This window comes from Daphnia pulicaria, chromosome 4 (genome assembly GCF_021234035.1).
Source record: "Daphnia pulicaria isolate SC F1-1A chromosome 4, SC_F0-13Bv2, whole genome shotgun sequence".
Classification (NCBI taxonomy): Eukaryota; Metazoa; Arthropoda; class Branchiopoda; order Diplostraca; family Daphniidae; genus Daphnia; species Daphnia pulicaria.
The window spans coordinates 2331389-2354945 of NC_060916.1; the positions used below are offsets into that span (position 1 = coordinate 2331389).

General features: G+C 39.0%; 7 protein-coding genes across 8 annotated transcripts; 3 read left to right on the top strand and 4 right to left on the bottom strand.

Annotated features, from left to right (window-relative positions):
• Positions 1 to 8: 8 nt before the first annotated feature.
• On the bottom strand, positions 9 to 1126 carry LOC124336431 (EEF1A lysine methyltransferase 1-like). Its single transcript, XM_046790239.1, has 4 exons — positions 815 to 1126; positions 606 to 756; positions 338 to 547; positions 9 to 277 (listed from the first exon to the last, which is right to left on the bottom strand). The coding sequence occupies exons 1-4, from the start codon at positions 1022 to 1024 to the stop codon at positions 132 to 134; spliced, it is 717 nt and encodes a 238-aa protein (XP_046646195.1). The 5' UTR covers positions 1025 to 1126; the 3' UTR covers positions 9 to 131.
• A 1035-nt stretch (positions 1127 to 2161) lies between these two features.
• LOC124336317 lies at positions 2162 to 3930 on the top strand. 2 transcript variants are annotated; one of them, XM_046790077.1, is made up of 6 exons: positions 2162 to 2280; positions 2408 to 2434; positions 2525 to 2729; positions 2813 to 2893; positions 2992 to 3144; positions 3223 to 3930. In XM_046790077.1, the coding sequence occupies exons 1-6, from the start codon at positions 2269 to 2271 to the stop codon at positions 3699 to 3701; spliced, it is 957 nt and encodes a 318-aa protein (XP_046646033.1). In that variant the 5' UTR covers positions 2162 to 2268; the 3' UTR covers positions 3702 to 3930. The 2 variants fall into 2 exon arrangements, with proteins under 2 accessions (XP_046646033.1, XP_046646032.1); XM_046790076.1 differs by having other exon boundaries at positions 2163 to 2280; positions 2408 to 2729; positions 3223 to 3929.
• A 396-nt stretch (positions 3931 to 4326) lies between these two features.
• Positions 4327 to 8013, bottom strand: LOC124336083 (tuftelin-interacting protein 11-like). Its single transcript, XM_046789718.1, has 15 exons — positions 7566 to 8013; positions 7313 to 7505; positions 7146 to 7239; positions 6973 to 7074; positions 6801 to 6915; positions 6519 to 6714; positions 6046 to 6455; positions 5693 to 5982; positions 5537 to 5624; positions 5318 to 5448; positions 5180 to 5246; positions 5081 to 5108; positions 4871 to 4982; positions 4526 to 4794; positions 4327 to 4460 (listed from the first exon to the last, which is right to left on the bottom strand). Exons 1-15 carry the CDS (start codon positions 7874 to 7876, stop codon positions 4386 to 4388), a joined length of 2481 nt encoding a protein of 826 aa, XP_046645674.1. The 5' UTR covers positions 7877 to 8013; the 3' UTR covers positions 4327 to 4385.
• Positions 8014 to 8147: 134 nt separating this feature from the next.
• On the bottom strand, positions 8148 to 10335 carry LOC124336192. The gene is made up of 5 exons (XM_046789896.1): positions 9830 to 10335; positions 9594 to 9748; positions 9320 to 9524; positions 8885 to 9136; positions 8148 to 8808 (listed from the first exon to the last, which is right to left on the bottom strand). Exons 1-5 carry the CDS (start codon positions 10323 to 10325, stop codon positions 8330 to 8332), a joined length of 1587 nt encoding a protein of 528 aa, XP_046645852.1. The 5' UTR covers positions 10326 to 10335; the 3' UTR covers positions 8148 to 8329.
• A 3787-nt stretch (positions 10336 to 14122) lies between these two features.
• LOC124336195 lies at positions 14123 to 16355 on the bottom strand. The gene is made up of 6 exons (XM_046789902.1): positions 16046 to 16355; positions 15731 to 15974; positions 15490 to 15644; positions 15219 to 15423; positions 14892 to 15143; positions 14123 to 14816 (listed from the first exon to the last, which is right to left on the bottom strand). Exons 1-6 carry the CDS (start codon positions 16268 to 16270, stop codon positions 14341 to 14343), a joined length of 1557 nt encoding a protein of 518 aa, XP_046645858.1. The 5' UTR covers positions 16271 to 16355; the 3' UTR covers positions 14123 to 14340.
• Positions 16356 to 18157: 1802 nt separating this feature from the next.
• LOC124336137 (protein fem-1 homolog A-A-like) lies at positions 18158 to 20459 on the top strand. The gene is made up of 2 exons (XM_046789819.1): positions 18158 to 20122; positions 20270 to 20459. Exons 1-2 carry the CDS (start codon positions 18316 to 18318, stop codon positions 20401 to 20403), a joined length of 1941 nt encoding a protein of 646 aa, XP_046645775.1. The 5' UTR covers positions 18158 to 18315; the 3' UTR covers positions 20404 to 20459.
• Positions 20460 to 21201: 742 nt separating this feature from the next.
• Positions 21202 to 23175, top strand: LOC124336157 (protein fem-1 homolog A-like). The gene is made up of 2 exons (XM_046789848.1): positions 21202 to 22960; positions 23044 to 23175. Exons 1-2 carry the CDS (start codon positions 21274 to 21276, stop codon positions 23073 to 23075), a joined length of 1719 nt encoding a protein of 572 aa, XP_046645804.1. The 5' UTR covers positions 21202 to 21273; the 3' UTR covers positions 23076 to 23175.
• Positions 23176 to 23557: the final 382 nt, after the last annotated feature.

Here is a 23557-nt window from a genome sequence, read left to right on the forward strand (position 1 = left end):
GACTAGTGATTTGAAGGTTTTATCGTGATTCGTTCTCACTTTATTATCACTTGGTGTTGTGTCATTTAAAAATGTATGAGCCAGTTTCTGAATAGCTTTCGAGAAACTTAGGTGATAATCAATATGCTTCATCACGTTTCATGAGTGATTAATGTTGAATCAAAATCGTAGTTGGCATAGCAGCGAAAATCGTTAGCGAGATTATTCCGGTGTTTTGGTTGGAATGCACACATTTTGAGCTGTAGCAAACGACCCGCCAAGTCCTCCATAATACTTCCTAAATCGGTACAATGGTTAGCAAAGTGAAATTATACCATTTTTCTTCTGATTAAACTACCTGTACAAAGGATGAGTGGACCTTTGGAGAGGTATCTCATAGTCAGAGCAGTTTTAGTTAAACATTCCTCGCTCAGGAAAGGTGGGTCAGCCACTACCACTTCAAATGATGAACCGAGCTCTCTTGGAACTTCTAGTGGAGAGTGGTAGTCATAAAAGGTAAAATCTTCTCCATACACACTAAAGCGTGTATCATATTCAAAGAGGTGGGCTAAAACATTGAAATCATTATAACCATCTGTTCTCTCATGATTGAAGGACATAATTACCTTTGACAGATTCAGGTTTCAGTTTTCTTAATTCTTTGTACAGAGTTGGACAAGATATACAAGCAATCCGTCCATCGCTGCCAGCTAGCCTCAAAGCTTCTCTGGCAAGAACAGCGGAAGTGTGGTCATCATACCAAAATTGGCTGAGTTGCTAAAATATTGATGTCAATAATTCGCTCGATAAATTAATGAGATATCTAGAGTCCTACCCAATCTTCTTCTAAAACAACTTCGTCGAGAACTTTGTTGTCCTTTTCAGCTGATTCTGCAATTGACCGTAGTCGTTCTTCTCTTTCCTTCTTTTCTGAGAGAAATTCGTTCAAGGCAGCAAGGGTTGACAGAGACAGTTCTGGTTCATCTTCATCATCGTCGTCTTTTTCTTCGTTGAAAATCATATTAACTACTTGCTCTTCAGACATAGCGAAACGTAAATTTAGACAGCAATTGACAATCGAGTCTGCGAGAAAATGACACGTTGTTTACTTTGGTGTTTCGTCTGCTTCATAATTTTGATGACAATTGACAAGTTGGCAGAGAAGAAGCGGTATTGACTAATTGATCAAACTAAATTCAAATTGTTAATAAATTCGCACACGTAAGACTAACCCCACTGATGGGCTCAACATAGTAATAATAATTTCCCGACCATCATCACTTTTTTCTTAATGGAGCAGTCTAACCGTCTAACATCCACGTTTCCATCAAATTTGTGTCCAAAATGGCCCAATCAGGCAATCAGCGTACAGCGTTTGCTGTACGCTGATTGGCCATTTAAAAAAAATAAATAATAGTTTCATTAATTTCAGTCACCATCAACTTCCATGACTTAAAAATTTTACCTGTTATACCTAAGAGTGTTACGCATCATTGGGAAGTGCCCACATCATTTTCGGTTTGAATTTGAATGCAGACTACATGAGTACATGTAAGTCAAAGCCAACAGGTACGTTAATAAATAAACTAGCAAGTCGTTTATTTTGTTACCTTTGTTTTTGGGGAAAATTAAAAAAAAAAAAAAATATTACATTATAAATCGAATTCGACCGACCCACGATAATAAACGTTTTCAAATGAAAATTTATTGAATTTAATTCACCGATTTAATTATTTCAAATATTAATATAGAGTTTTTCCCATTTTTGATTTATTATTTCTTTTTTAAAATGTTTTATTTTAATTTAATTTATCCAAATGGTTCAATAAAAAAATAGGTTTACGTCATCTTATTTTTTTAAAAGGTGTATGCCCAAATACTTTCTTCTGGTTCTTTTTGGTCTGCTGCTACTCTCCGCGCGTGGCTTGATTAATCAAAAGACAGTAGCTAAATTCCTGTTCCGTTTTCTGGCCTTTTATAGTAATCTTATGTTTCAATGTTTGACATAAAATCAATCTCTTTTAAAACCAAGTTAGCGATTAGCGAGTACTAAACAGTTTTCCTTCTCCTTTTTCCGAAAATGGAGAATTTGCAATTCCGTTACTATCAATCAGTAGTGGACGTGATTGACGTCGTGAAAACTCACGGAACAATCAAAGCTACATAAAGAAAAGATGCGTGTTCAGGAGTTCAGTCAACAGTTCATTTCCACCGCAGTGACATTCAACTTCCAGCAGCCAAAATAAAAATAAATTATTCTTATCAGTATCCAACCATTACCAACGCAATATGAAGAGCATTGTAAGTATTATACTAGGTAGTTTATTTCATATAGCAAAGTTTATTTCTGTTAAATTTTGTTATCAAACTGTTCCTTTGATTTGCTTCTTACTCTTACTTCTATCTGCATATCAATTAAATTGATTAGTTTGAACTAATCATCGCTGTCCTTGGGGTGAGCATATGCATGTTATCCGCACAAATTTCGGCTGTTAGCTGGACGACCTACAACCCCTTTTACCTCGTTCCTTACTTTGAGTACCAGGCCGAAACAGCACGGCAACTCAATGCAGCTAGAATTGCAGCTGACACTTCGTTCGCTTTAGATTCAGCTGGACGCTCATTTATCGATAAGATAGCCAAATTAAATTTAAAAGGTCAACTCAAGGGAATAAGAAGAGCACTCGAACAGTTGGCTGCCCAAAGGAAAATGGATTTGAATGAAATACAAATTAAATTGAATGAGAAAGGTAATGCAGGCTACAAATTAAAAAATATATATATAAAGTTGCATTTAATGAATTTCAATTAAAAATTTTCTAACAATCATTAGCAACCAAATTCGACTTGGAAAACTTAAAGACGACTGTGGGTGAAATTGATTCCAATCTCATGTCATTGACCCAAAAATTTGGTGACGAATAATTTTTTTAAGAAGCTTATTGTAAACTATTCGACTGCACCAGGAGAAAAATGTTTGATTTATCTTTTTTTTTAATCTTTTTTTTTTAGAGAAAGAGACTGCCGTTATAGAAATTGGACACATGCCCGAGTCTTGCACAGATTTCAAAACAATCGGCTATAAAATGAACGGAATCTTTCAGATTATAGGAAAGAAACAAATAGAAACCGTTTATTGCAATTTTACGAGTACGAACGCTGAAGGTAGTAAGCGTTATTTTTTTAAATTTTTATAGTAGTATACAGGATGTTTTCCAAAAATGGTTGTTTTTTTCTGTATAGATTTACAGAAATGGATCGGGTACGCTGACATCAAATCAGCGCCCACCTATTTCTACGTGCAGAAAAACGATCACTTCGGTACAACTGGAATTCCAATTCCGTTCGAAAATGAAATAATAAACACTGAAAAGGCCATGGATTTGACCGTGGGAAAATTCACGGCTCCAAGACCGGGAATTTATTTCTTCTCATTCACAGGACTGCCTGATTTTACCGCTTCAACGTCCGTCGTTTATTTTGAAGTTTCTCTTTATCTGAACGGAGAGCGTATTGCATCTGGAAGGGTTGAAGATAGTAACACCGTTCTATTTCAACGGAGTCCGTTGACCGTCCAGTCGACGTTGAATTTGAAAAAAGACGATCAAGTCTGGATGGAAATTAATGACATGTCAACAGGAATTCAGTTGCATGATGCAGGTGGACATTACACTCATTTCACGGGTTTCTTGTTGGAGGAAGAAATTGTCGCGTCGCTTTGAAAGATATCCTGGAAGCAATCAATAAAGGATTTAAAAAAACAAATTTACGTGTGTAACTTTTATTGCTTTGAATTTAAATTGAAAGAGAGTTTATTTGTGTCTAATGAATTAGGGAGTGTGTATTTTTTAATCAGTGTATACTATTTGCAAATAATAAAAGCCATACGAATACATGAAAATATTCTTCAATACGCGAGATTTAAGCAGCAACGGGATTTATTATATTTAGAAATTCGAATAATATGTGTCTTATTTGCGTTTGTGGTCATTGACTGACTATTACAGTATTTTTTCATTACAAACTTCGCTATAACGTCCGAGTGTCTGACACGCCTTCCTCTCTCCCCGCCCCCCCCCCCTTTTTATTTAATTGTCACATAATATAGGCTCCTCTTTTTTTAACAGTTTTTATAATTTTATTCATTGTTGAATGATTAAAATTAAATCAAGCGAGTCCGTTGAGTCTCAAGACAATGTAAAACTTGGTGAAAGACGACCAAAATCTGTGTCCAGATTGTATCGTCATCATTTGGCACGCATTCATTTCAACGAGGTCCAAGCTCAAATGAATCAGAAACGCTGTAACTTTGACTGAATCTTTAAAATATAATTTTACAAACGGAAATCAAGAAACAAAGCCTGTATTACTCAAAGTAAAAATATTATTAACTTTATCAGTGCACTCTACAAGACTGCCATATCTAGCAACTGCTGAGCTGTTACAGGAGTCCATATACCATTGACCAAAACGAATACAACCTAAGTAAAACAAAAATTAAGAAAATTAAATGCTGTTTAGACTTTAGCAATAAAATTTCTCTTACCTGTCGATCAAAATAGCAAAGAACGTTTCCAACTCGGAAAATGGGCCTTCCAGCTTGAAATCGATTGACAAGCGGAATGCACAAAATTCCTTGCTGGGCACAACGGTACTCGACAAGTTCACGAAATCCATGTGGCACCACAGTCTCCGGAACAGGAAGTGGAGCTGCTATGATTGGCGTCATGATGGGCACAGGAGGCGGAGTAAAATCCACTTGCCCTCCTACAGCCAATGAGCGATTCATCAAATCCAGTGCCCTTGTGAATTGCTCTATTTCATTTAAGGAAAAAAATAATGTAATACTATAATTTTATAAAGAAAAAGATGGAAAAAAACAATAGGATACCTTGAACAGCGGGATTTTGTGCGATTTCTGGAGGGAATAAGGCCTTCCAACCAGTATACCAAACCACAATTTCTTCGTAATTTGGGTGGTGGTTTAGCCACGCAACCAGAACCTAGAAAAAGAAATTCATGCATAATTGCAAATGCAAATGCATGCATTAATTTGATTCAGAAAATTTGCAACAACAGCTGTGAAATAAATTCAACGTACCTGCAACCATTTTGGGAAGAAATTTGACCTGCAATAATAAAACAGAAGATTGTACTTTTTAGTTTAAACTTTAAACCAATGATACAAGATTATACTTACACAAGTAATTGTATAAGGCTTTGGGAAGGCATAAGATCTTTCCAGTTCATTATCCAGTGCCAAACATCTATTTATGAATTTAACATTATGTAAAAGTTAATAAACGTGTAAAATTTCTCATAATATGTAGTAACAAACCTAATTCTTGTCGACTGGGGTTTATGTCCCAATTTGCGATAGCAACTTGCAGTTTTGGTAAAATATTTTTGATGAGGAAAGCATCCATGGAACCCTTGGAGAAAACTGGAACCCAAGGCATCAAAACGGAACTAAAAAATCCATACGGAAGTACACAATAAATTAAGTTACACGTTAAAGATAGTCAGCCTTTTAAAAACTAATTAAAAAAAAAATTACCGTGCAGACTGATCTGACGGTGACCAAGCCACCAACGCTTGTGCCATTTTATGCCGAATGTTGGGATATACGATTTCCAGTTTTGATCCTGAAAATTTGAAATAATTTAAATTTACTACATGAAGCAACTATCTAACACGAGTATAAATGCACTACCTAGTCGGGGAAGCCAGGGATGGATCCAGGCATGAATAGGAATGAGATCAGTCAACGGATTCCAACTGTCTACTTCTTTTTGTATTCTGGGAAGAATGAGTTGATCCAAAATATTTTCCATGATCCAGTTTGGCAAAATTTGCTCCCACGACTCGATCAAGTCAACCATTGGATCTGCATTTTTGCAAGTCCACTGTCCAACGAGTCCTCGAAATGCTGGCATCCAGGCATGCCATAACAACCCGTGATAAGGATCCATTCGACTATCATTTTTAACAATTCCGCCCCGACTGTGAATTTTGAAAAATGTTTTACAAAGCAACTCACTCCCACCAACCACCGAATATTCTTACCTGTTGGTCTGAGTCTTGTTGCAAAATTCCAAGATAGGTCTCCATCGTTGAAAAATTAAACGACAAGCTTCATCTGTTGATTTAGAATCCATGGGACGCCAATAGGTTGATAATCGCAACTTCATTAGGGGAATGAGGTAAGTCAGAGTAACGTTGGCTAGATCCGACGATACGTATTCTTCCGGGTAGCTTTGTTCCAAATTCCTTATCTGCTCCCAAAGGAAGTCTAGAGATAGCTCGTTTGTCGCCTGTTTCAGTTCAAGCTGTTCTAGGACTCCCAGCATCGATGTAAGCATTTCCATTCGTGTGATCTCCTTAGAAACCTCAACGCTCATATTTTTCACTTGCGATTCCATGGCCAATATTTGCTCTTGATTGTAGGAGAGCTCTTTGGCATTTTGAATAATTTCCTATTATTAACGATAAACAGAATTGATTATGAAATCCAAATAATTGTGACAATAATATCTTACGTGTTCACAATGGTCTACTAGAGTGTCCAAGTTGTAGCAGAGTTTTTCAAGTTGAAATTTATCAACTTTGAGTCCAGCTGGTGCAGGTTCGGAATCGCTTGGCTCTTCCGTCCTTTTGGTTCTCAAAGCACTGTATCCTTGAAGAACACGCTGTTCTCGGCCTGTCATATCAATCACTTTGGCTTTGGAAATTTCACTATACATACAACAGTGTTTTAGATTTCATGCAGAAAAAATGAAAGGTCTTGATTTAAAATCGATTTAAAATCTCAATACTATTACCTGTATTCTCGAGCCATTCTATGAACACCACCTTTAGACATTTCTTCAATCACTTCTTCGGAAGTACGATACATATATTGGATCTTTTTTTTCTTGGACGATGGTTCGACTAAATCTAATATTCATTTTTTTTAAAGATTACTCACTATTTAGTATATTAACTTTTCTTTACCTTTTCTCCAGTGGGCCAAGTTTTTCTTGTACTCTTTCTCTTCTTCATCATCTGATGCTTGTTTCTTTGCAGGTTCATTTTTGTGTTCAGCTCCATACATACCTATGACATGAAGAAATTGCAACAATAGAGATCAATAAGTTAAGTGAAAATCAAAAGCAATGTTTCATTACCAACTGCTCCTCTTCCTTTGCGAACCTGAGCTTCCACAGGTTGGCTTCTTCCTTGTAACTCTTTACCAAGACCTTTTCCAGGTTGGTAACCCATCTAAACAAAGCAACATTATTGAAATAGTAAATTAATCTGTTGGGATGCATTCAACTAAATAAAACTGACACACCTGAAATAGAAGCTTAGCACCAATTCCTTTAGTATGTTTTTCCCATTCACCAAGATCGCCAGCACCTGAGCTCTTTGCATCTTTGCTGAACCTATCAAACATTTTTCTGGGCTGTTTCTTGTCCTGTAATGTTTTCTTTCCAGCTGTAAGATTAATTTCACTGGCACTATTGTGGGAGTCATCTTCTTCGTCACTATAAAATCAGAAAAGCACTGTGTAATTGTCTATGTAAGATAACTATGTAATGGCATACCTCTCTGAATACGAAAAGAGCTTGGTTTTTTTCTCAGGTAATTTCTCCTTTTTGGATCCCTGCTGAACACCACCTTTGACAAAATCAACTGGTGTGGTGTAATCCTTGGCTGTTGACGATTTGGAAAAACCTGGACGGCCAGAAGATGACGTTGACCGCTGAGTGAAATTTTCCCCTTCATCTTCATCAAATACTCCATATATCTGTTGGTTTTTCGTCATCTTTTTAAAACGACGTTGACCAGGTTGGAAAGCATCATACAAATCTCTTTCTGACACATCGAAACTCTCCATCTCTTCTTCATTAGCCATTTTCAAAAATTTAGTAAAATGATGATGAAAATTAACCAAATAAGTTGATGATATATGTCTTTCTTTTGTATCAGTTAGAAACACATCAAATAATGATTCCGTTTGAAGAACACAAACTAACAACACACAACACAGTTAAAACTGAAAGTACAAAGTTGCTTAGTATTTTTATATTTCTTCTGCTACCTTGGAGAATGCTAAACAGTAACCAGGTACGTAGTGCGAGCGCGTATAACAGGTCCCAGCGGTTTGAACATGTGATACCAGTTCGAACTTCCTTCCCTTTTACTTATTAAAAAAAAATCCTACTCCAGCAAATTACCATTCCTTTATTAATTAATATCAAATTATTTTCTACCACTCGTAAAAGTCGTAATATATTTTTCAATAATCGGGTCAAAATTCAGTCCATGGTCGATTTTCGCATTTTGGATGTTCCTTCAGCTGAAATTTTCAAAGAGACGAGGCAATATCTTCCTCCAACATAAAACCGGTGAAATGAGTGTAGTGGTCACCGTTGTCAGCCAAATACACCCCTGGTAAGATTTGTTGAATCTGAACCCAAACTTGATCACCTGATTTCAATTTCAGCGTCGACTGGAGGGACAACTGATCATTTTGAAAAGCGACGGTGTTTCCCTCTTCGAGATAAGCAATCCCTACTCCATTCCCGTTCAGATAAAGAATGATTTGCAAGCGAACTAGAGACGTTGTAGCCGGAAGTTCAACCGATCCAGTAAAAGCGAAAGAATAAACTCCTGATCGTGGGGCCGTGAATTTTCCTGTTGTTAAGTTAAAGGCATTTCCCACGTTTATCCGCGCCACATCAAAGGGAATTGGAACCAACTCCGTGTTGAATGAAGAACTTCTCTGAACGTAGAAATGGGCGGGCGCTGATTTGACATCAGCGTATCCAATCCATTTCTCGAAACCTTTTCAGAAATAATTTGTTATTATTAAATAATAATTCAGAGTGCATAATAAAGAGAAAAAAAAATAAACATTTACCGTCATCGCCAGGAACTTTGGTGAAATCGCAGTAAACGGATTCCATCGTCGTAGATCCCATAATGGAATAAAATCCATTCAGGGTGTGGCCAATTAACCAAAGATCCTTACATGACGTGGGCATTCTAGTCAGGGCGACTGATCCGGTACACACCAATCGACCAAGCGTGTGGATGCCCGACGAAGTTTCCAGTTGAGTTCGGCCAAAATTCAAGCGGGTGACGGGCAGGACATTTTTGTCCGTAATGACACCTATAAAAACATTTGAAGCCAAAAAAAATAAAGAGAATATTTACTGAGTCATTTTTGTCACACGGAAAGACGAGGAGATCACGAATATTAACTTTAACATATTTGTTTATAATTTTTCATGAAAGAAAATTTATGTTCTGTTATAAATCTTGTATAATTCCGAGAATCGTTTTAAACTCTTACCGTTATCGACTAATTGAACTGGAGCCACTGAGTCACAGTTGCACTTTGCAATAGAATCAACACAATTTCCGTCAATTCCGCACTGACAGGTGTGAATTCCGGCTGCGTTATTTCCGGACCAAAAGTATTGTGATTTTCCGTCTCTGTCATTCCACCAGGAGTAAGCGTAGCCATTTAACTCGAACGGGGCGTAATAACAATCGTACTAAAAAAAAGGGGGGGGGGGGGGAATTAATTTCAATTTTCAATTTAATTATTATCTAAACACATTTACTTGAATTGACTGATGACACTCGGCAGACAATTCGGCCAACGATTTTATTTGCCCCATGGACGCGTTGTAATTGATGTATCTCGAATAACACCCAGGATCAGCGCAGTGACCCACGTTAATGGCTGATTCACTGTCGTGTAGAATTGAAGTCGATCCTGTTCATTAAAATGAAACTGAATTCAATTGAGTTCTTACTACATTGAGAAAATTAATGGATTTAAATGAGATTGTTATACCTGTCGTCATGTCACAGTAAACGTAGATCGGGTTATCGCCGACCCCTTGGCCGTCCGGATCGATCCATTGCATTCCGGATGGAAGTGAAGGATTGTCCGCGCGGAGTTCTTGGCATGTTCTCGTGATTCCGGCCCTACTCGATGATTTAGTTTCGGTTTGGTAATTTGAAATTGCTTTAGAATCAATTGGTGTGTCTGCTTGATTGCTGAACTGAAGCAATAGGGAAGCTAAAAGAATTTCTTGATTTTGTACTTTGGTCTCCAGTTGGACATTTTTGGCTTCCAGCTGCGTTACTTTCTCTTCAAGTCCCAAATTTTTTTCTTCCAGTTGATAAACTTTTGTCTCTAGTTTTTTCCCCAATTCTTTAAATTCTAATTTTAATTCTCTCAGTTCTTTCAGTGCAACGATATTAGTAACAGTAGAACCTGTAGCCAAACAGGTCAAAATTAATAAAATTCCTACCTGGATGAAAGACGCTGCACAGAAATGAACCATTTTTACTTATTTTTCAAACGGCTTCTGTTCTTTCCAACGGCGTCTGCGTTGTAATTTATAGGACTCACAAAGGGCACTTAAACATGAATACATTAAGATAACGATTATTTTGTTGTGAAAACCCCTCCCAAAAAAGATATTTTTTTTTTGAACTCGGATACCTGTTGTTTTGTGGCATTCCGTATACGCCAGACTGGGTGATGGGAGATAAAAGCATAAATGATGTCGAAAAACATGTCTAGGAAAACGCAGCCAGTAAACGTTACTATCTGCAGCTGTTACATTACTTAATGTGGTAAATCAGATCTATACGGATCTGTAGGATTGGGAAAACCCGGCCGTCTTATTTTGTTCAATTATTTGCTTTGTGGCGACGGAAAATCACATAGTTGAGACCGATAAACGTATTATTATCTGTACTAGTAACTTGTGCCAGGTGTAAGCTAACAGAACGGAAACACGTGGATTCGTGTTTTTAGTATTTGGTATTTTGTATTCAGAGTGATTGATATATTTTTAAAACTTGAGCTTCATCTCATTCTCTATGAATCAGAAATAGGGGAAGAGGAGGGCTAGTTGGAAGGGTCACTTTTTGTGAATTTATTTGGACTTTTACTTTTCCCGTCGTTCCAAATTACTTCGAAAATAAACCTACAACTTATCCTAGCCTAATCTTTTGCCGATTTTCACGGCTTCGCCGTGCTGATCCTGAAATTGAATTTCACGGCTCCACCGTGATGATCCCGAACGTGAATTTCACGGCTTCGCCGTGATGATATCGAATGTGAATTCACGGCTTCGCCGTGATGGTTGTTTGGGAGCTACTACACTTGGTAACCTAAACTAACCTAACCTAACCTAACATAACCTAACCTGACCTAACCTAACCTAACCTAACCTAACCTAACCTAACCTAACCTAACCTAACCTAACCTAACCTAACCTAACCTAACCTAACCTAACCTAACCTAACCTAACCTAACCTAACCTAATGTAACCTAATCTTACATAACCTAACCAAAGTTAGTGGCAGTTATTTGTTTTTATTTACAGAGTGGTCAATGTTGCAATTTAGGAGTTGCTTAATTTTATTCGTTTTGATTCAGAATGATTGACTTCCCCTTCCCCCCGCCCTTCAGTTCAATTGCCAGTCAATCTCATTGTCTCCTTGCCGTTCTCCTTTTGCCAGGTAATTTTCTTTTTGCTAAAGGGCTAGCCCAACAAAAGCTAATTATATCTAAAATTCAAAGCGGCCCTATTTCTCCGTCACAGAATCAGAGAAGAGGGGGTTAGTTAGTACTAACACCGTCACCCTTCATATACTTTGCCTAGCTCAAACAAAGATGAGTGAAATACACACATTGCCTGCTTGTTATTTATAAGTTAGTTGGCCGATTCCCGTTTTTATTATTTCATGAACATATTCCTCATGGTCTTAACCACAAAGTTCATTTTTACAAATATCGTTTTCACTTCAGAGCTGTCGTAAATTTGAAAAATTAACAAATTTCCGTACTTGCTTCGCAAATTTTTCTCCCCTGTTGACATCTGGCCCGTCAATCTAATTGATGCCTTGTTAATTTTCTTCTTGCCAAACCTTTTTCGTTTTTTGATCACTTTTTTCATTTATTCATTTTAATTTGCGAAGATTTTTTTATTTGCAATTGATTTGATTGATGTTTTATTTTGATTCAGAGTGATTTAAATTCCCCCCCCCCTGTTGACATCTTGCCTGTCAAACTCATTGTCGCTTTGTTGCCAGTTAATTTTCTTCTTGCTAGACAATTTTCGTTTTTTTATCACTTTTTTTCTTTTTAAGTTTTAAATTTGTATTTTGCGTGATATCTTGATTAGCCTGTTCATTTCTTGTCTGTAGTTTATTTATTACCTAATATTCGTTACCTGCCCGTCGATTCGTCGCCTGATATTCTGTCCCTCGCTTAATTTTGTTAGAACTATTCGTGTTTTCCCTGAAAGCTTGGTCTGTTTTAGTCGCGGATGCGTTTTCAAACAGTTTAATTTAAGACTGGTATTGTTGTCTTTTGATAAGTTACCCCCGTCACTCACGTTTTTCCGAGTAGCAATTTAGTCAATTGCATTGTGTTTGACCGTGAATCAAAATCGTTTTCTTCTGTTTTTTTTTCTTCTTATACGTTAATTCTCGTGTTTTTATAATTAATTTTAAGACTGGTATTGTTGTCTTTTGATTAGTTACCCGTCACTCACTGTCTTCTATTTTTTAATCCGTTAACGTTTTATTTTGATTTAGAGTGATTTAAATTTTTTTCCCCCTGTTGACATCTTGCCCGTCAAACTCATTGTCGCCTTGTTGCCAGTTAATTTTCTTCTTGCTAGACCATTTCCGTTTTTTTATCACATTTTTTCTTTTATTCGTTTTATGTTGTAAAGATTTTTTTATTTGCAAGTTATTTGAATTGCGTGGTATCTTGATTAGCCTGTTCATTTCTTTTCCGTAGTCTATTTATTACCGAATATGCGTTGCCTGCCCGTCGATTCGTCGCCTGATATACTGTCTGTCTGCCTCTCGCTTAATATTACTGTTAGAGCTATTCGTCTTTTCCCCGAAATCTTGGTCTGTTTTAGTCGCGGATGCGTTATCAACCAGTTTAACTTAAGACTGATATCTTTTGAATAGCTAGCTGTCACTCACGTTTTATAGTGTTGCACACTTATTACCTGCCCGTGAATCGGTGAATCAAATACTTTTCTTTTGTCTTTTTTTCTTATTTGTTAATTCTCAAACTGGGGGGGGGGGGGTGTCTGTCGTTCTTTTCTCGCTTTTTATTCTGTCTGCCCGTCACTTAATATTACCCGTCACTCACGTTTTTCCGAGTGGCAATGAGTCAATTGCAATGTGTTTGACCGCGATTAAAATTCGTTTACTTCTGTCTTTTATTTTTCTTATCCGTTAATTCTCGGGTTTTTATTATTACTTCTATGTAACAATATTTTTCGCGATTTATTAGATATAGTAGCCATAGTATTAGACCACGACAAAGAAGATCCGCTTTTAAAACATTTATGCGATTTTTTCTCCTTGAAAGCGGGCCTATTCTCCTTTTCAATTCTAAGTTCCATAAGGAAATTTAATTTAAATGCTGATTCAATCTCACAAATTTTTCTTGTGTTGTGAGAGTGGCTAAGAGAGTTTCTGCCACCCTTTATATACTTTGCCGTAGCTCAAACCATGGTGAGTGAAATTCACATACTGCCGTCTCGTTATTTATAAGTTAGTAAGCCGATTTTAGTCTTTATTTTTTTGTGAACACATTTTCCTTAGTGTTAAATATGAAGTTCATTTTTTACAAACGTTATTTTCGCTTAACAGCTATCGTAGGTAAAAAAAACGAATTTCCGTGTTCCTTTCGCCACATTTTCTACCCTAGCTAGATCCCCCCTTCAGCGACTCAGCCTCCCCTCTTGCAACTCGAGGATTTTCCCTTGAGGGTAAAGAACCCAAAACAGGTAGAAACTCTAGGAGCCAATCACCGCGTGAGCACAAGTTTTTTTGCTCCGCCCAAGAGGCTTATTCTTTTATAGTATAGGATAGTATAGGATTTGTAGCATTGTAGCATTGTTTACATGTGCCGCCAATATTTCTGTGGTCTGACGACGCTTTCCCTAACAATTAATCCTAATGCAAATAATAATAAATCCAAATAAAAATTAATCCTATTATGTTATTCGCTCCACCTCTTATTTTATTAAACCAGATGACGCTATTTTTGACAAATAATCGGAATATCACATTAAGAAAAAAAGTGTGACAGTAAATATTGGAGATAACAATTTATTGTAAACTCAATAAACTCGTAACTTTACGTGTCATTGTTTCTAACTCTATACTACACAGTAAAACGTTTATATAAAAGAATTTCCATTTCCATAGAAAGATTTTTTCCCTTTAATAAATCTAATCAAGAAAATGTATTTCGAGTCGATAATCTTTATAAGAATATTTTTATTTTCGTTGATGGTTTCTCAGCGCACAAATTCAAAGGGAGGCGATAATATCCTCCTGCAACATGAAACCGGTGAAATGAGTGTGGTGGTGATCGTCGTCAAACAGAGGCAGATCTCCGGACATGTCGGAAACTTTCAGCCAGATTTGATCGCCCTTCTTCAAGTTGAGCGTCGACTGAAGGCTCACTGTAGTAATTCGACGAGAGGGAGTATTTACATCTTCAACCCATGCCATCCCGCTTTGCCTATCGTTCCAGTAAATGCCAACTCCTAACCAAACAGACGGTGAAGATGGAAATCTCGCTGATCCCATGAAAGAGAAGAAATAAGTCCCCGATCGAGGTGCCGTGAATATTCCTGATGTCAAATTAAAGGCGTTTCCGACGTTCAGCCGCTCCAAATCGAACGGAATAGGAATAGCACCACCAGTGAATGAAGAATTTCTTTGGACATAGAAGTGGACGGGCGCTGATTTGACGTCCGCGTATCCGATCCATTTTTGAAAACCTTTTTTTAAAATCAATTATGTAGGCTAAATAATAATTTCAATTCAATAATGATTCGTGAAAATGAAACATTTACCGGCATCGTCGGGAAGCTTAGTAAAATCGCAATAAACGGATTCCATCATCGTAGATCCCATGACGAAATACAATCCATTCAGGGTGTGGCCAACCAACCACAAATCCTCACACGACGTTGGGAATACAAAGTCAGGTACTGTTCCAGAGCACTCGAATCTGCCCAGCGTGTGGACGCCGGACGACGTTTCTAGCTGAGTTCGACCAAAATTCAGACTAGTGATGGGCAGAATATTTTTATCCGTAATGACACCTAATAAATAAATACAACAAAATTATTTGCGTTTATTCTGAGAAAGTTGTTAAAAAAGAAAAAACTTATACTTACCGTCGTCGACTAACTGAACTGGCGCCGCTGTGTCGCAGTTGCACTTTAATGAATTGTCGGCACAGTTCCCACTGATTCCGCACTGACAGGTGTGAATTCCGTCCATGTTATTTCCGGCCCAAAAATATTGCGGATTTCCATTCCTATCGTTCCACCAGGCGTAAACCGTGTTGCCGAATTCAAATGGAGCATAATAGCATTCGTACTATTTAAAAAATTATTTTGTTTTATTATTTCAAACAAATGGAATTGAAATGATTTACTAACTGACTTTAATTGATTGATGACATTCAGCTGATAATTTGACCAAAGTTCTTATTTGTCCCATGGACGCGTTGTAGTTGATCGATCGTGAATAACATCCAGGATCGGTGCAGTGACCCACGTTGACGGAAGATTCACTATCATGCAAAATTACGGTCGATCCTTTAATATATTTTTTAAAATAATAATAATTGCAATCCTGTTTCCATTTTAAAGAAAATTATAACTTCAAATCTAATTTTATATACCTGACGTCATGTTGCAGTAAACGTAGATTGGGCTATTGCCGACGCCGTCACCATCCGGGTCGATCGAATACATTCCGGATGGAAGTGATGGATCAGTGTCATGGAGTTCTTGGCATGTTCTCATGATTCCGCTCTTACCCCCAGAAGTTATTGTCGTTTCCTGCTTTCGTACTTTGTATTCCAACTGAACATTTTTGGCCTCCAATTGTGTTACTTTCAGTTTTAAATCTTGTTTTATTTCATTCTGGATTAGAAATTACGTACAAAATGAATTCGCATATAATATGCAACAACCAAATGAATAGTTAGCCTTACATGTTGTTCGAGTTGGGCCTCCAGCTGTTTTACCTTTTCTTCAAGTTCATTTACTTTGTTTACTAGGAGAATGTTTATCTTGTCCTGTTCGTTTGCATTCGTTTTCAACCTCACTTCTAATTCGTGCAGTTTGCCTTCCAAGGAAAGAGGGACAGCGCCAGAGGAAAAAGTAATCCAACAGCCTAAAATGAGTAACGCATGGACGTGGACAGAGAAACGAACCATTTTTCTAATTTTTGCTTAAAATTAAACTGAGTTAAGCTTTTTCACAATGTGGTATAAAATGCCTCGTAATTTATAGAATCCCATTTGAGATTTACAATCTTGTGTGGCACCTGGCTTTTATTAATAGATAAGTTCAGTTAGATATAGATAACATCCCATGCAGTTTGGGAAATTTGGAATTACGTACTGTTGTGTAATTATTTGTTATGACGAATGGTGTTGGGCAAACAAAAAGTTGAAACAGGGAATAACCCACAAAACGATCGAAATCAGGAAGAAAACCTTTATTAACTTTTATGCGCTTTTTATCTTATGTAATGGCCCCATTTCGACCTCGTTACTGTCGTATTTTTAACGTAAAATTTCCCCTCCATTTTGCCGGTGAAAACGAATTTAGATTGACATCCGAATCGTCTGAAAATATTCTTGAATGTTCACGAAAATCTCATGTTTTAAGTTAGGTTAAATTAGAAATTTTGCCTTGCTAGATTCTTATTTTTTTAAATTAAATTAAATTAATTATAATGCCCAGTTGACTGTATCCTGATCGATTTGTTTTCCAAATACATTGAAATTCCAGCTGATATTACATGATAACTTCAACAAAGAAAATGAAGTTAAGTGTGTTTGATAGATTCATCTGTTTTTATTTCAGTATAAAAGTAAGGTGTAAGCTGGTGAGACAAAATTGATTGATATGATATATACGAGGTTTTTCCCCATTCAAGATAAGACGGTCCAATCAAAGTCCGATCGCAATCAGTTAAAAAACAACAATGAGATTTGGTTCAACGTTCTTGAATTTATTATTTTTTGGCGGATCGATGCGAAAATACGGCAACGATATTTAATTTCCGCATCTGATCTAATTTCGTCTTTACCGCCATCACAGCGATAATCATCATCACAAAAATAAGCTAAATGTGCAAAATGAATAATTAAATACGCGTTCAATTATTCACTGTGAATGTAAGCATACAGATGCCAATTGCACCTAAAATTCTTTGGAAAATCTGCCGCTTTTCCTACGTCAGGCTACTTGGAAAAAACCTTGTTTTCGTCCATTCCTCAAGCAATAAAAACACAAAGAACTCTAAAAAAAATACGAAATGATATCCTTCACTTTCGTGATAAAGTGCTGGAATTCGCACAAATATGTTCAATGATTTTTTTTTTTTAATTCGGCCCAACATATTTCTCAACCAATCTGTTAATTAGCTTCAGTCGAACTATTCCATACGACAATCGAAAATGATTACTACGCCGATTCTGTGCAGTAGTTAATACGAAATAGCTCTATAAATAATTGAATGTTATACATCTTTACTGACCTCAATTTTATTTCTCCGATTAACCACGGGCTTGTTTGGCCATTTTTCAACTTGTTCTCTCTTATTATAACCATTCCATAACTTCTAACACTAAAAACACGAAAAAAAAGAAGCAGCCCAATTTCCTACACGGCCCGGCAACACGCGCCCTTTTATTACGTCAAGAACTTCTTGTCACAGCTGGAGATTTTCGCCAACTGTTCATGTATCGTCGAACCACGTCCCCACTCCGCCATGTATATATAGTACCCCAACTAATAAGGTGGGTGGGTGGATTTCGTTGAGGAAAACATCTTGCCACGTGTCGTATATAAACGACCTTGGCCTCCAAAAACCAAAGTCCAAGTTAAGAGAATTCCCAGACGATAACGAATTTCCGATGTGTGTGTACGTGTGTAAGGTAGGTGGTTTCGCGGAATGGACATTATTCCTATCGATCAACTCAACTAAAGAATCGATTCCAACTGACATCCTTCTCTATTTTTAGTATAGGCTATATACACATATTTGGTGACGGCGCCGCTTTGTACGGGGGTGGCGTCAACGTGACGTCGATTCCTACTTTTTTTCTGGTATAAAGACCCCCTTCCGTCCGCTCCCAACAGCTCTTATTAGATCAAAGTTTATAACATCTCGTGGTGCTCACGTTCGTCCGATCAGAGCACGTCCATTTTCCAAACTTTGCTGGAGCAGTAACATCCAATACCTCGTGAAATGTCGACGACTACTACACCGAATGTGTATCAGATTTTCCTGGCCGTCCACCAAGGATGCATCGGCCATCTATGCCAAGTGCTGGAGAAAGATGGCCGGACAATGGAGAACCTGTGCGAATGCAACGAGCAGAAAGAGACGCCATTGCAGGTGGCCATCCGAGAGCGGAATTTCCAGGTGATCGAATATCTGGTGCAATTGGTCAAGGATCACATCCAAATCGATACCCATCCGTATTCTAGGTGGGTCAGACGCATGTCGCCCTATTCCTGGGACAAAATCAATGTGGAATTGTTCGCCATCGGGCCGGCCGAGTTTGGCAAGGAATTCACCCAGACGTTCGTCTTGCCGTCCACCGACGTGGCCATTCTGCGCGACATGGCCGATAGAATCGACATCTTCAAATTGATCGAGTACCTGATCGACGTGGCGGATGACGACACGTCCTGGTTGGAATTCTTTCTCAATTCGATGGTGGCCAGCTCGATGGACCGGGCGCAGAAGATCATCGCCCTGGAACTGATGGGCTCGGCTTTTATCTTGAAAATTCGACTGGACGACGAGCCGTTCGAGCCGGACGAAATTTCCGGTGGACTGCGCGGTCTCCAGTGCTGGAAAAAAGCGTTGGAGCTCCGCAATTCGACGGCCAATGGCCGCCGTCCGATGCCCAAGATCCCGCACGTTCTGTCCAGCGCCGCTCGCAACGCCCTGGGCGATTCGGCCGAAGTGACAACGTCGGAGCAATTGCAAGAATTTGAATATCAATTGAGACGTCACGATCGCCGATCGCTCATCACCGATCAGGCCTTTCTCGTCATCCAGCGGACGTTCGCCCAGCGCCAGCTGGTCGAGCCCAATCTCTTCCACCTGAAAACCCTGCTGGACTACGGCAAACAATTCAAAACGACGGGCGATCATTTCTCCAACACGGAAATCCATTACGGCAGGGCCATCAACATTTCGCTCATGATTATGCAGCAGTTCAACCGGACCGATTTCCCCAAATGTTTCCAGGTTTTCGTCGAGGCTTTCCTGCTCTTCTTCAACGTCCTGACCGGACTGGAACGCAAAACGGCCAACAACGCCGAGCGGATCAAAGAGTTGACGTTCGCTCACGTCCTGGAAGCGATCAGATTCGGCTTCATGATCGCCACCAATTTGATTTTATTGCCACCGATCTGCGATCAGCACACCATGTGGGAATCGCTGGTCATGAGGAAAATCTATTTGCTGATAGTCACCCTGTTCAAAATGCCCAAACTCGATCCGCCGGAAGGCGAACGATTCTGCCGATTTCTCGGCAATTTCTTCCGCGTCGAACAATTGCGCAACGGATTTGCTAGCCTGCTGCACCTGGCCGTCGAGGGCTTCGTCTCGGCCAGGATCGACGTCACCGTCCGGGCTGAGATTGTCACATTTTTCCTGGACAACGGAGCCGATCCAAAGAGCCTGAACAGAAGCGGCCGATCGCCGCTTCACATTCTGGCGTTAAAATGTCAACCGAATCCAAACGAGTTATTCTTCGAGGTGTTCCAGGCCGTCCTTGAAGCCGGTGGGCATTTGGATCAAGCCACACCCGATGGTAAAACGGCCATCGCCCTTCTGCAGGAAATGAAGAAAAAACATTTCCAGGAATCCCTGGATCCCAGAGTCGACCATTGGATCAACACGGTCATGTCGCTCGAATGCTACTGCGCTCAGAAAATCCGCCAGGAGCATATTGCGTTCGAAGGCGACGAGCAACAGCTTCCGCTTTGCCTGCAGCAATTCATCGAGCAGCACAGCCCGCTGAAAGGAAAACTGCAAGGTGATAATTTGATTATTATTAAAAATTACGTCATCTTTTATTTAATTTCATTTAATAAATTTAAATAAAATTAATATTATTTAAAAAAATTAATTAATTACATTTAATTAATTATAAAATTCGAATTAATCGTTTTTATACGTATAGAAGTCGAGAGGCCTCCGCCGATTGGATTTCCCAGCGCTTATCGAGTCCTCCAAGATTTTGTAAACGCGTCTCACATTTCCGTTTTGAACACGATTTTCAATTATTTCCGGTCAATTTTCGATTGCAAAATTTGACTAATGATTTCAGTGACTTTCATTTCATTTGATACTTTTTATACTTTAAATTTAGGTGGCGGAATTTTATTGTATTCGTCGCAGCGCCTTCGATGGCTTTGACTAATACACTTTTATCTGGTTCTGGAGATGAAATGAAATGGTTTAATATTATCACGCTGAAATTTCAAGCCCATTTCTTCATCTCTAGAAAATGATGTCCATTCATTTTGTGCCGAGTTATACAGGTTGTTTTTTTTTTTTTCTTTTATCATAACTAATTTGTTACCCTAATTCATTTGAAGACCGATTGCCAGCAAATAATGATTGAAGGTCGCGAGATTGGCTTTAACATTTCGTCGCTATTTTCTTTACAAAAAGAATATAACGAACAGGTCAACATTCAAGAGTTGAAAGTAAACATAAAAATCTAAAATCTAAAAATATTATCGATGGCAAATCGTTTCAAACGTTTGTTTTAAAGAAAACAAATCTGTGCACCCTTTTTCCAAATAATAAAAGGCCAAAGGGCTCATCTTATTTTCCTTTTTTTAAGTTGGTCCGACCTTGAGTTTCTATACACCAGAGTTACATAAAGGGGTAAATCCCTGGAATTGCTGCACTTTCTTTGCTTACCTAATAGATATAGATATGCCTGCACCTGCCTTCCGGCAGGTGTTGGCATAGAACCTCAGCTCAGACACTACGCTTGTAGTCTTCATCCCAACGCTGTCGTGTACAGTCCGTCGTCTGAAACTCTGCTCTCCGAGTTTTGATTATTACGTAATAAGCGATTGAATCTTTTCTTCAAAAGTTTGACACATCGCCACATGTCAATAATTCGTTTGTCATCCGAGAGTTCCGAAATCGTTTTGCAAATTTAATTACAAAATGGTTGAATTCAACGTGTCGGACCTCGTTTCCCAAGCAGTAAGTCAAGGTTCGATCGCCGAATTAAATCAACTACGCAAAAATTACAATTGGATATCGATACCTATCCATTATGTAACCCAGCCTTTGGGCCAGCAGAGCGAAACGGCCCTGCAGTCGAGTGTCAGAAACGGACACTACAACGTCGTCGAGTTCCTAGTCGGCGAATTGAAATACCAAATTTATCCCGAATGGGCGAAATCGATCGACACAGTCCCGTCTTATTTCACCTGGACGAGTTTGAATTTCGACAAAGTTCTTCCTCCGCTCGTGATCCAATCACCCGAGATGGGCGTCATCCGCGATATCGCCAACCAAATTCCAATCGTCAAAGTCATTGAATATCTGATCGATCCGGCCAGCGACGAGCCCTGTCAGTGGCTGGACTTTGTATTGAATTCAATCATGGCCAGTTCGGCCAGCCGGACGGACAAGATCATGGCGTTCGAACTGATGGGCGTCGCCTTCGTCTTCAAACCGAGAAATGGCGTCTGGAGGGGAGTCCAGTGCTGGGAACAGGCCATGGGCCTTCGCTACTCGACGGTTGGCGATCAATTGGCGATCCCGATCATTCCCGATCTAGCGGCCAGCTCTTTATTTGTCGACCGCAAGAAGCTCATCGCTTCGCAAATATCTCTCCAGAAATTCAAAGGCGAATGGAGACTTCGCTACAACCTGCTGGAAGCTCAAGCTCAAGCTCTGGCCGTCAGCCAGAGGATTGTCAATCAATCCGGGCAGACGGGTCCTCATTCGTTCCATCTTGAAAATTTGATGCGCTACGCTAATCAGTGCTATTACAGCAGCGACGAGAAACAATTGAATTTGTCGTTGAACATTGCGCTACTTATCCTCCAGCAAACGGACGAGTTCCATTCGACCTCTTCTCCCAACTGCATCCGCATCTTCGTCGAATCTCTGGACCTGCTTCTAGATTGTTTGAAGCACAAAACAAGTGAAGAATTATCGTTCGCCAATCTCTTGGTGGTTGTGAAATTCGGCCTGGTCATCTTACTGAATGTCATGCTGTTGTCGCCCGTCGTCCGGGCGACCACCGATCGGTGGCAGTTCAACATTATGGATAAAATCCATCGTTTGATTTTAGAGCATCTTGGACGCTGTCGCAATAATCCAGCGGAAATTCAACAGCTCAAGGACTGTCTCTCGCCGTATTTCCGCGCCAATAATTTGAAAAGGTTCACCAGTCTTCTTCACCAGGCCATCAAAGGGACGGACGGCCGTCAAATTGTGCCCATCATCCAGCTGTTCCTAGAAGCCGGAGCCGATCCAACCGGAATCGACACCAACGGCAAAACGCCCTTACATATTTTATCCGAAAATCAGGATTGGTTTCTGTCCGATCCGGAATCGTACGAACAGGTGTTTAAGGCCTTGCTGGATGCCGGATGCTTCCTCGACCAATCGATACCGATCGGCAAATCATTTCTGGCATTTCTGAGCACTTTAAACGACCAGAAATCCAAATACGTTTCGAAATTTCGCTTCCATCACTATCTGGATCCGCTGGTGAATGTCGTCGTACCTCTGGCCTGCGTTTGCGCCAAAGTCATCCGCCGCAATCGAATTTCATTCGAAGGCAAACTTCCGCCGCGGCTGCAATCGTTTGTCAGCCGTCACAGCGCTATTGAAGGTGATATTGTGTAAACGCAGGGTATTAATGAATATACAGTGTTATCTAATCCTTTTTATTTGAACTTGTTTGCCTATAATTAGATTACACAATTTCGAACAGTGCTGTCGTCTGACCAGCGTATTAGTATTCCACGAAAAGAGAAAATGGAAACCAGACATATTATATCATGTGATTTAGTTGATAACCTTTGAACAAATCTCGTGCTCTTTTAATAATCATCAGCAATTGTTTGACAAAGGCTCTCGTATTATTAGTATATTACTCTATTGTTTGAGTAATAAACAGTTAAAATTGCAAAGGACATGGACTAAAAATATAAGCTGATCAACAAGGATGCTGATTTAATAGTTTGTGAGTGGCATTTATTATAGCGCTTTCAGCTTCGTTGTCGGGAGAACTCCAACGAGAAGAAATATTCACTCGGGCAGTCAGGCCCCATATAAAGCCATAACGGGCTATACAGAGCGATATTTCTTATGTATAACATCTAATACGCATTTCACAGAGAGAATGACTAGACAAAAAGGACGAAAATTTAATAGGAAACGACTTTTTTTCAAACGATAGCACTGCGTATCTTGGGCTTATAATAGA

What these genes read in the sequence shown, in the direction of transcription:
- LOC124336431 (XM_046790239.1), bottom strand. Translation starts at nt 1,024, where the DNA reads ATGTCTGAAGAGCAAGTAGTTAATATGATTTTCAACGAAGAAAAAGAC. An exon ending in TTGTTTTAGAAGAAGATTGG is followed by an intron (nt 757 to 814) that starts GTAGGACTCTAG and finishes TCAATATTTTAG; the next exon opens with CAACTCAGCCAATTTTGGTA. An exon ending in GAAACCTGAATCTGTCAAAG is followed by an intron (nt 548 to 605) that starts GTAATTATGTCC and finishes TCAATGTTTTAG; the next exon opens with CCCACCTCTTTGAATATGAT.
- LOC124336317 (XM_046790076.1), top strand. An exon ending in AATTAAATTGAATGAGAAAG is followed by an intron (nt 2,730 to 2,812) that starts GTAATGCAGGCT and finishes AACAATCATTAG; the next exon opens with CAACCAAATTCGACTTGGAA. An exon ending in TACGAGTACGAACGCTGAAG is followed by an intron (nt 3,145 to 3,222) that starts GTAGTAAGCGTT and finishes TTTTCTGTATAG; the next exon opens with ATTTACAGAAATGGATCGGG.
- LOC124336083 (XM_046789718.1), bottom strand. Translation starts at nt 7,876, where the DNA reads ATGGCTAATGAAGAAGAGATGGAGAGTTTCGATGTGTCAGAAAGAGAT. An exon ending in CTTGGCCCACTGGAGAAAAG is followed by an intron (nt 6,916 to 6,972) that starts GTAAAGAAAAGT and finishes AATGAATATTAG; the next exon opens with ATTTAGTCGAACCATCGTCC. An exon ending in AACAAGACTCAGACCAACAG is followed by an intron (nt 5,983 to 6,045) that starts GTAAGAATATTC and finishes CAAAATTCACAG; the next exon opens with TCGGGGCGGAATTGTTAAAA.
- LOC124336192 (XM_046789896.1), bottom strand. Translation starts at nt 10,325, where the DNA reads ATGGTTCATTTCTGTGCAGCGTCTTTCATCCAGGTAGGAATTTTATTA. An exon ending in TTACTGTGACATGACGACAG is followed by an intron (nt 9,749 to 9,829) that starts GTATAACAATCT and finishes TTTAATGAACAG; the next exon opens with GATCGACTTCAATTCTACAC. An exon ending in AGTGTCATCAGTCAATTCAA is followed by an intron (nt 9,525 to 9,593) that starts GTAAATGTGTTT and finishes CCTTTTTTTTAG; the next exon opens with TACGATTGTTATTACGCCCC.
- LOC124336195 (XM_046789902.1), bottom strand. Translation starts at nt 16,270, where the DNA reads ATGGTTCGTTTCTCTGTCCACGTCCATGCGTTACTCATTTTAGGCTGT. An exon ending in AATGTCATCAATCAATTAAA is followed by an intron (nt 15,424 to 15,489) that starts GTCAGTTAGTAA and finishes TTTTTTAAATAG; the next exon opens with TACGAATGCTATTATGCTCC. An exon ending in TAAGCTTCCCGACGATGCCG is followed by an intron (nt 14,817 to 14,891) that starts GTAAATGTTTCA and finishes TTTTAAAAAAAG; the next exon opens with GTTTTCAAAAATGGATCGGA.
- LOC124336137 (XM_046789819.1), top strand. Translation starts at nt 18,316, where the DNA reads ATGTCGACGACTACTACACCGAATGTGTATCAGATTTTCCTGGCCGTC. An exon ending in GCTGAAAGGAAAACTGCAAG is followed by an intron (nt 20,123 to 20,269) that starts GTGATAATTTGA and finishes TTATACGTATAG; the next exon opens with AAGTCGAGAGGCCTCCGCCG.
- LOC124336157 (XM_046789848.1), top strand. Translation starts at nt 21,274, where the DNA reads ATGGTTGAATTCAACGTGTCGGACCTCGTTTCCCAAGCAGTAAGTCAA. An exon ending in CCGTCACAGCGCTATTGAAG is followed by an intron (nt 22,961 to 23,043) that starts GTGATATTGTGT and finishes GCCTATAATTAG; the next exon opens with ATTACACAATTTCGAACAGT.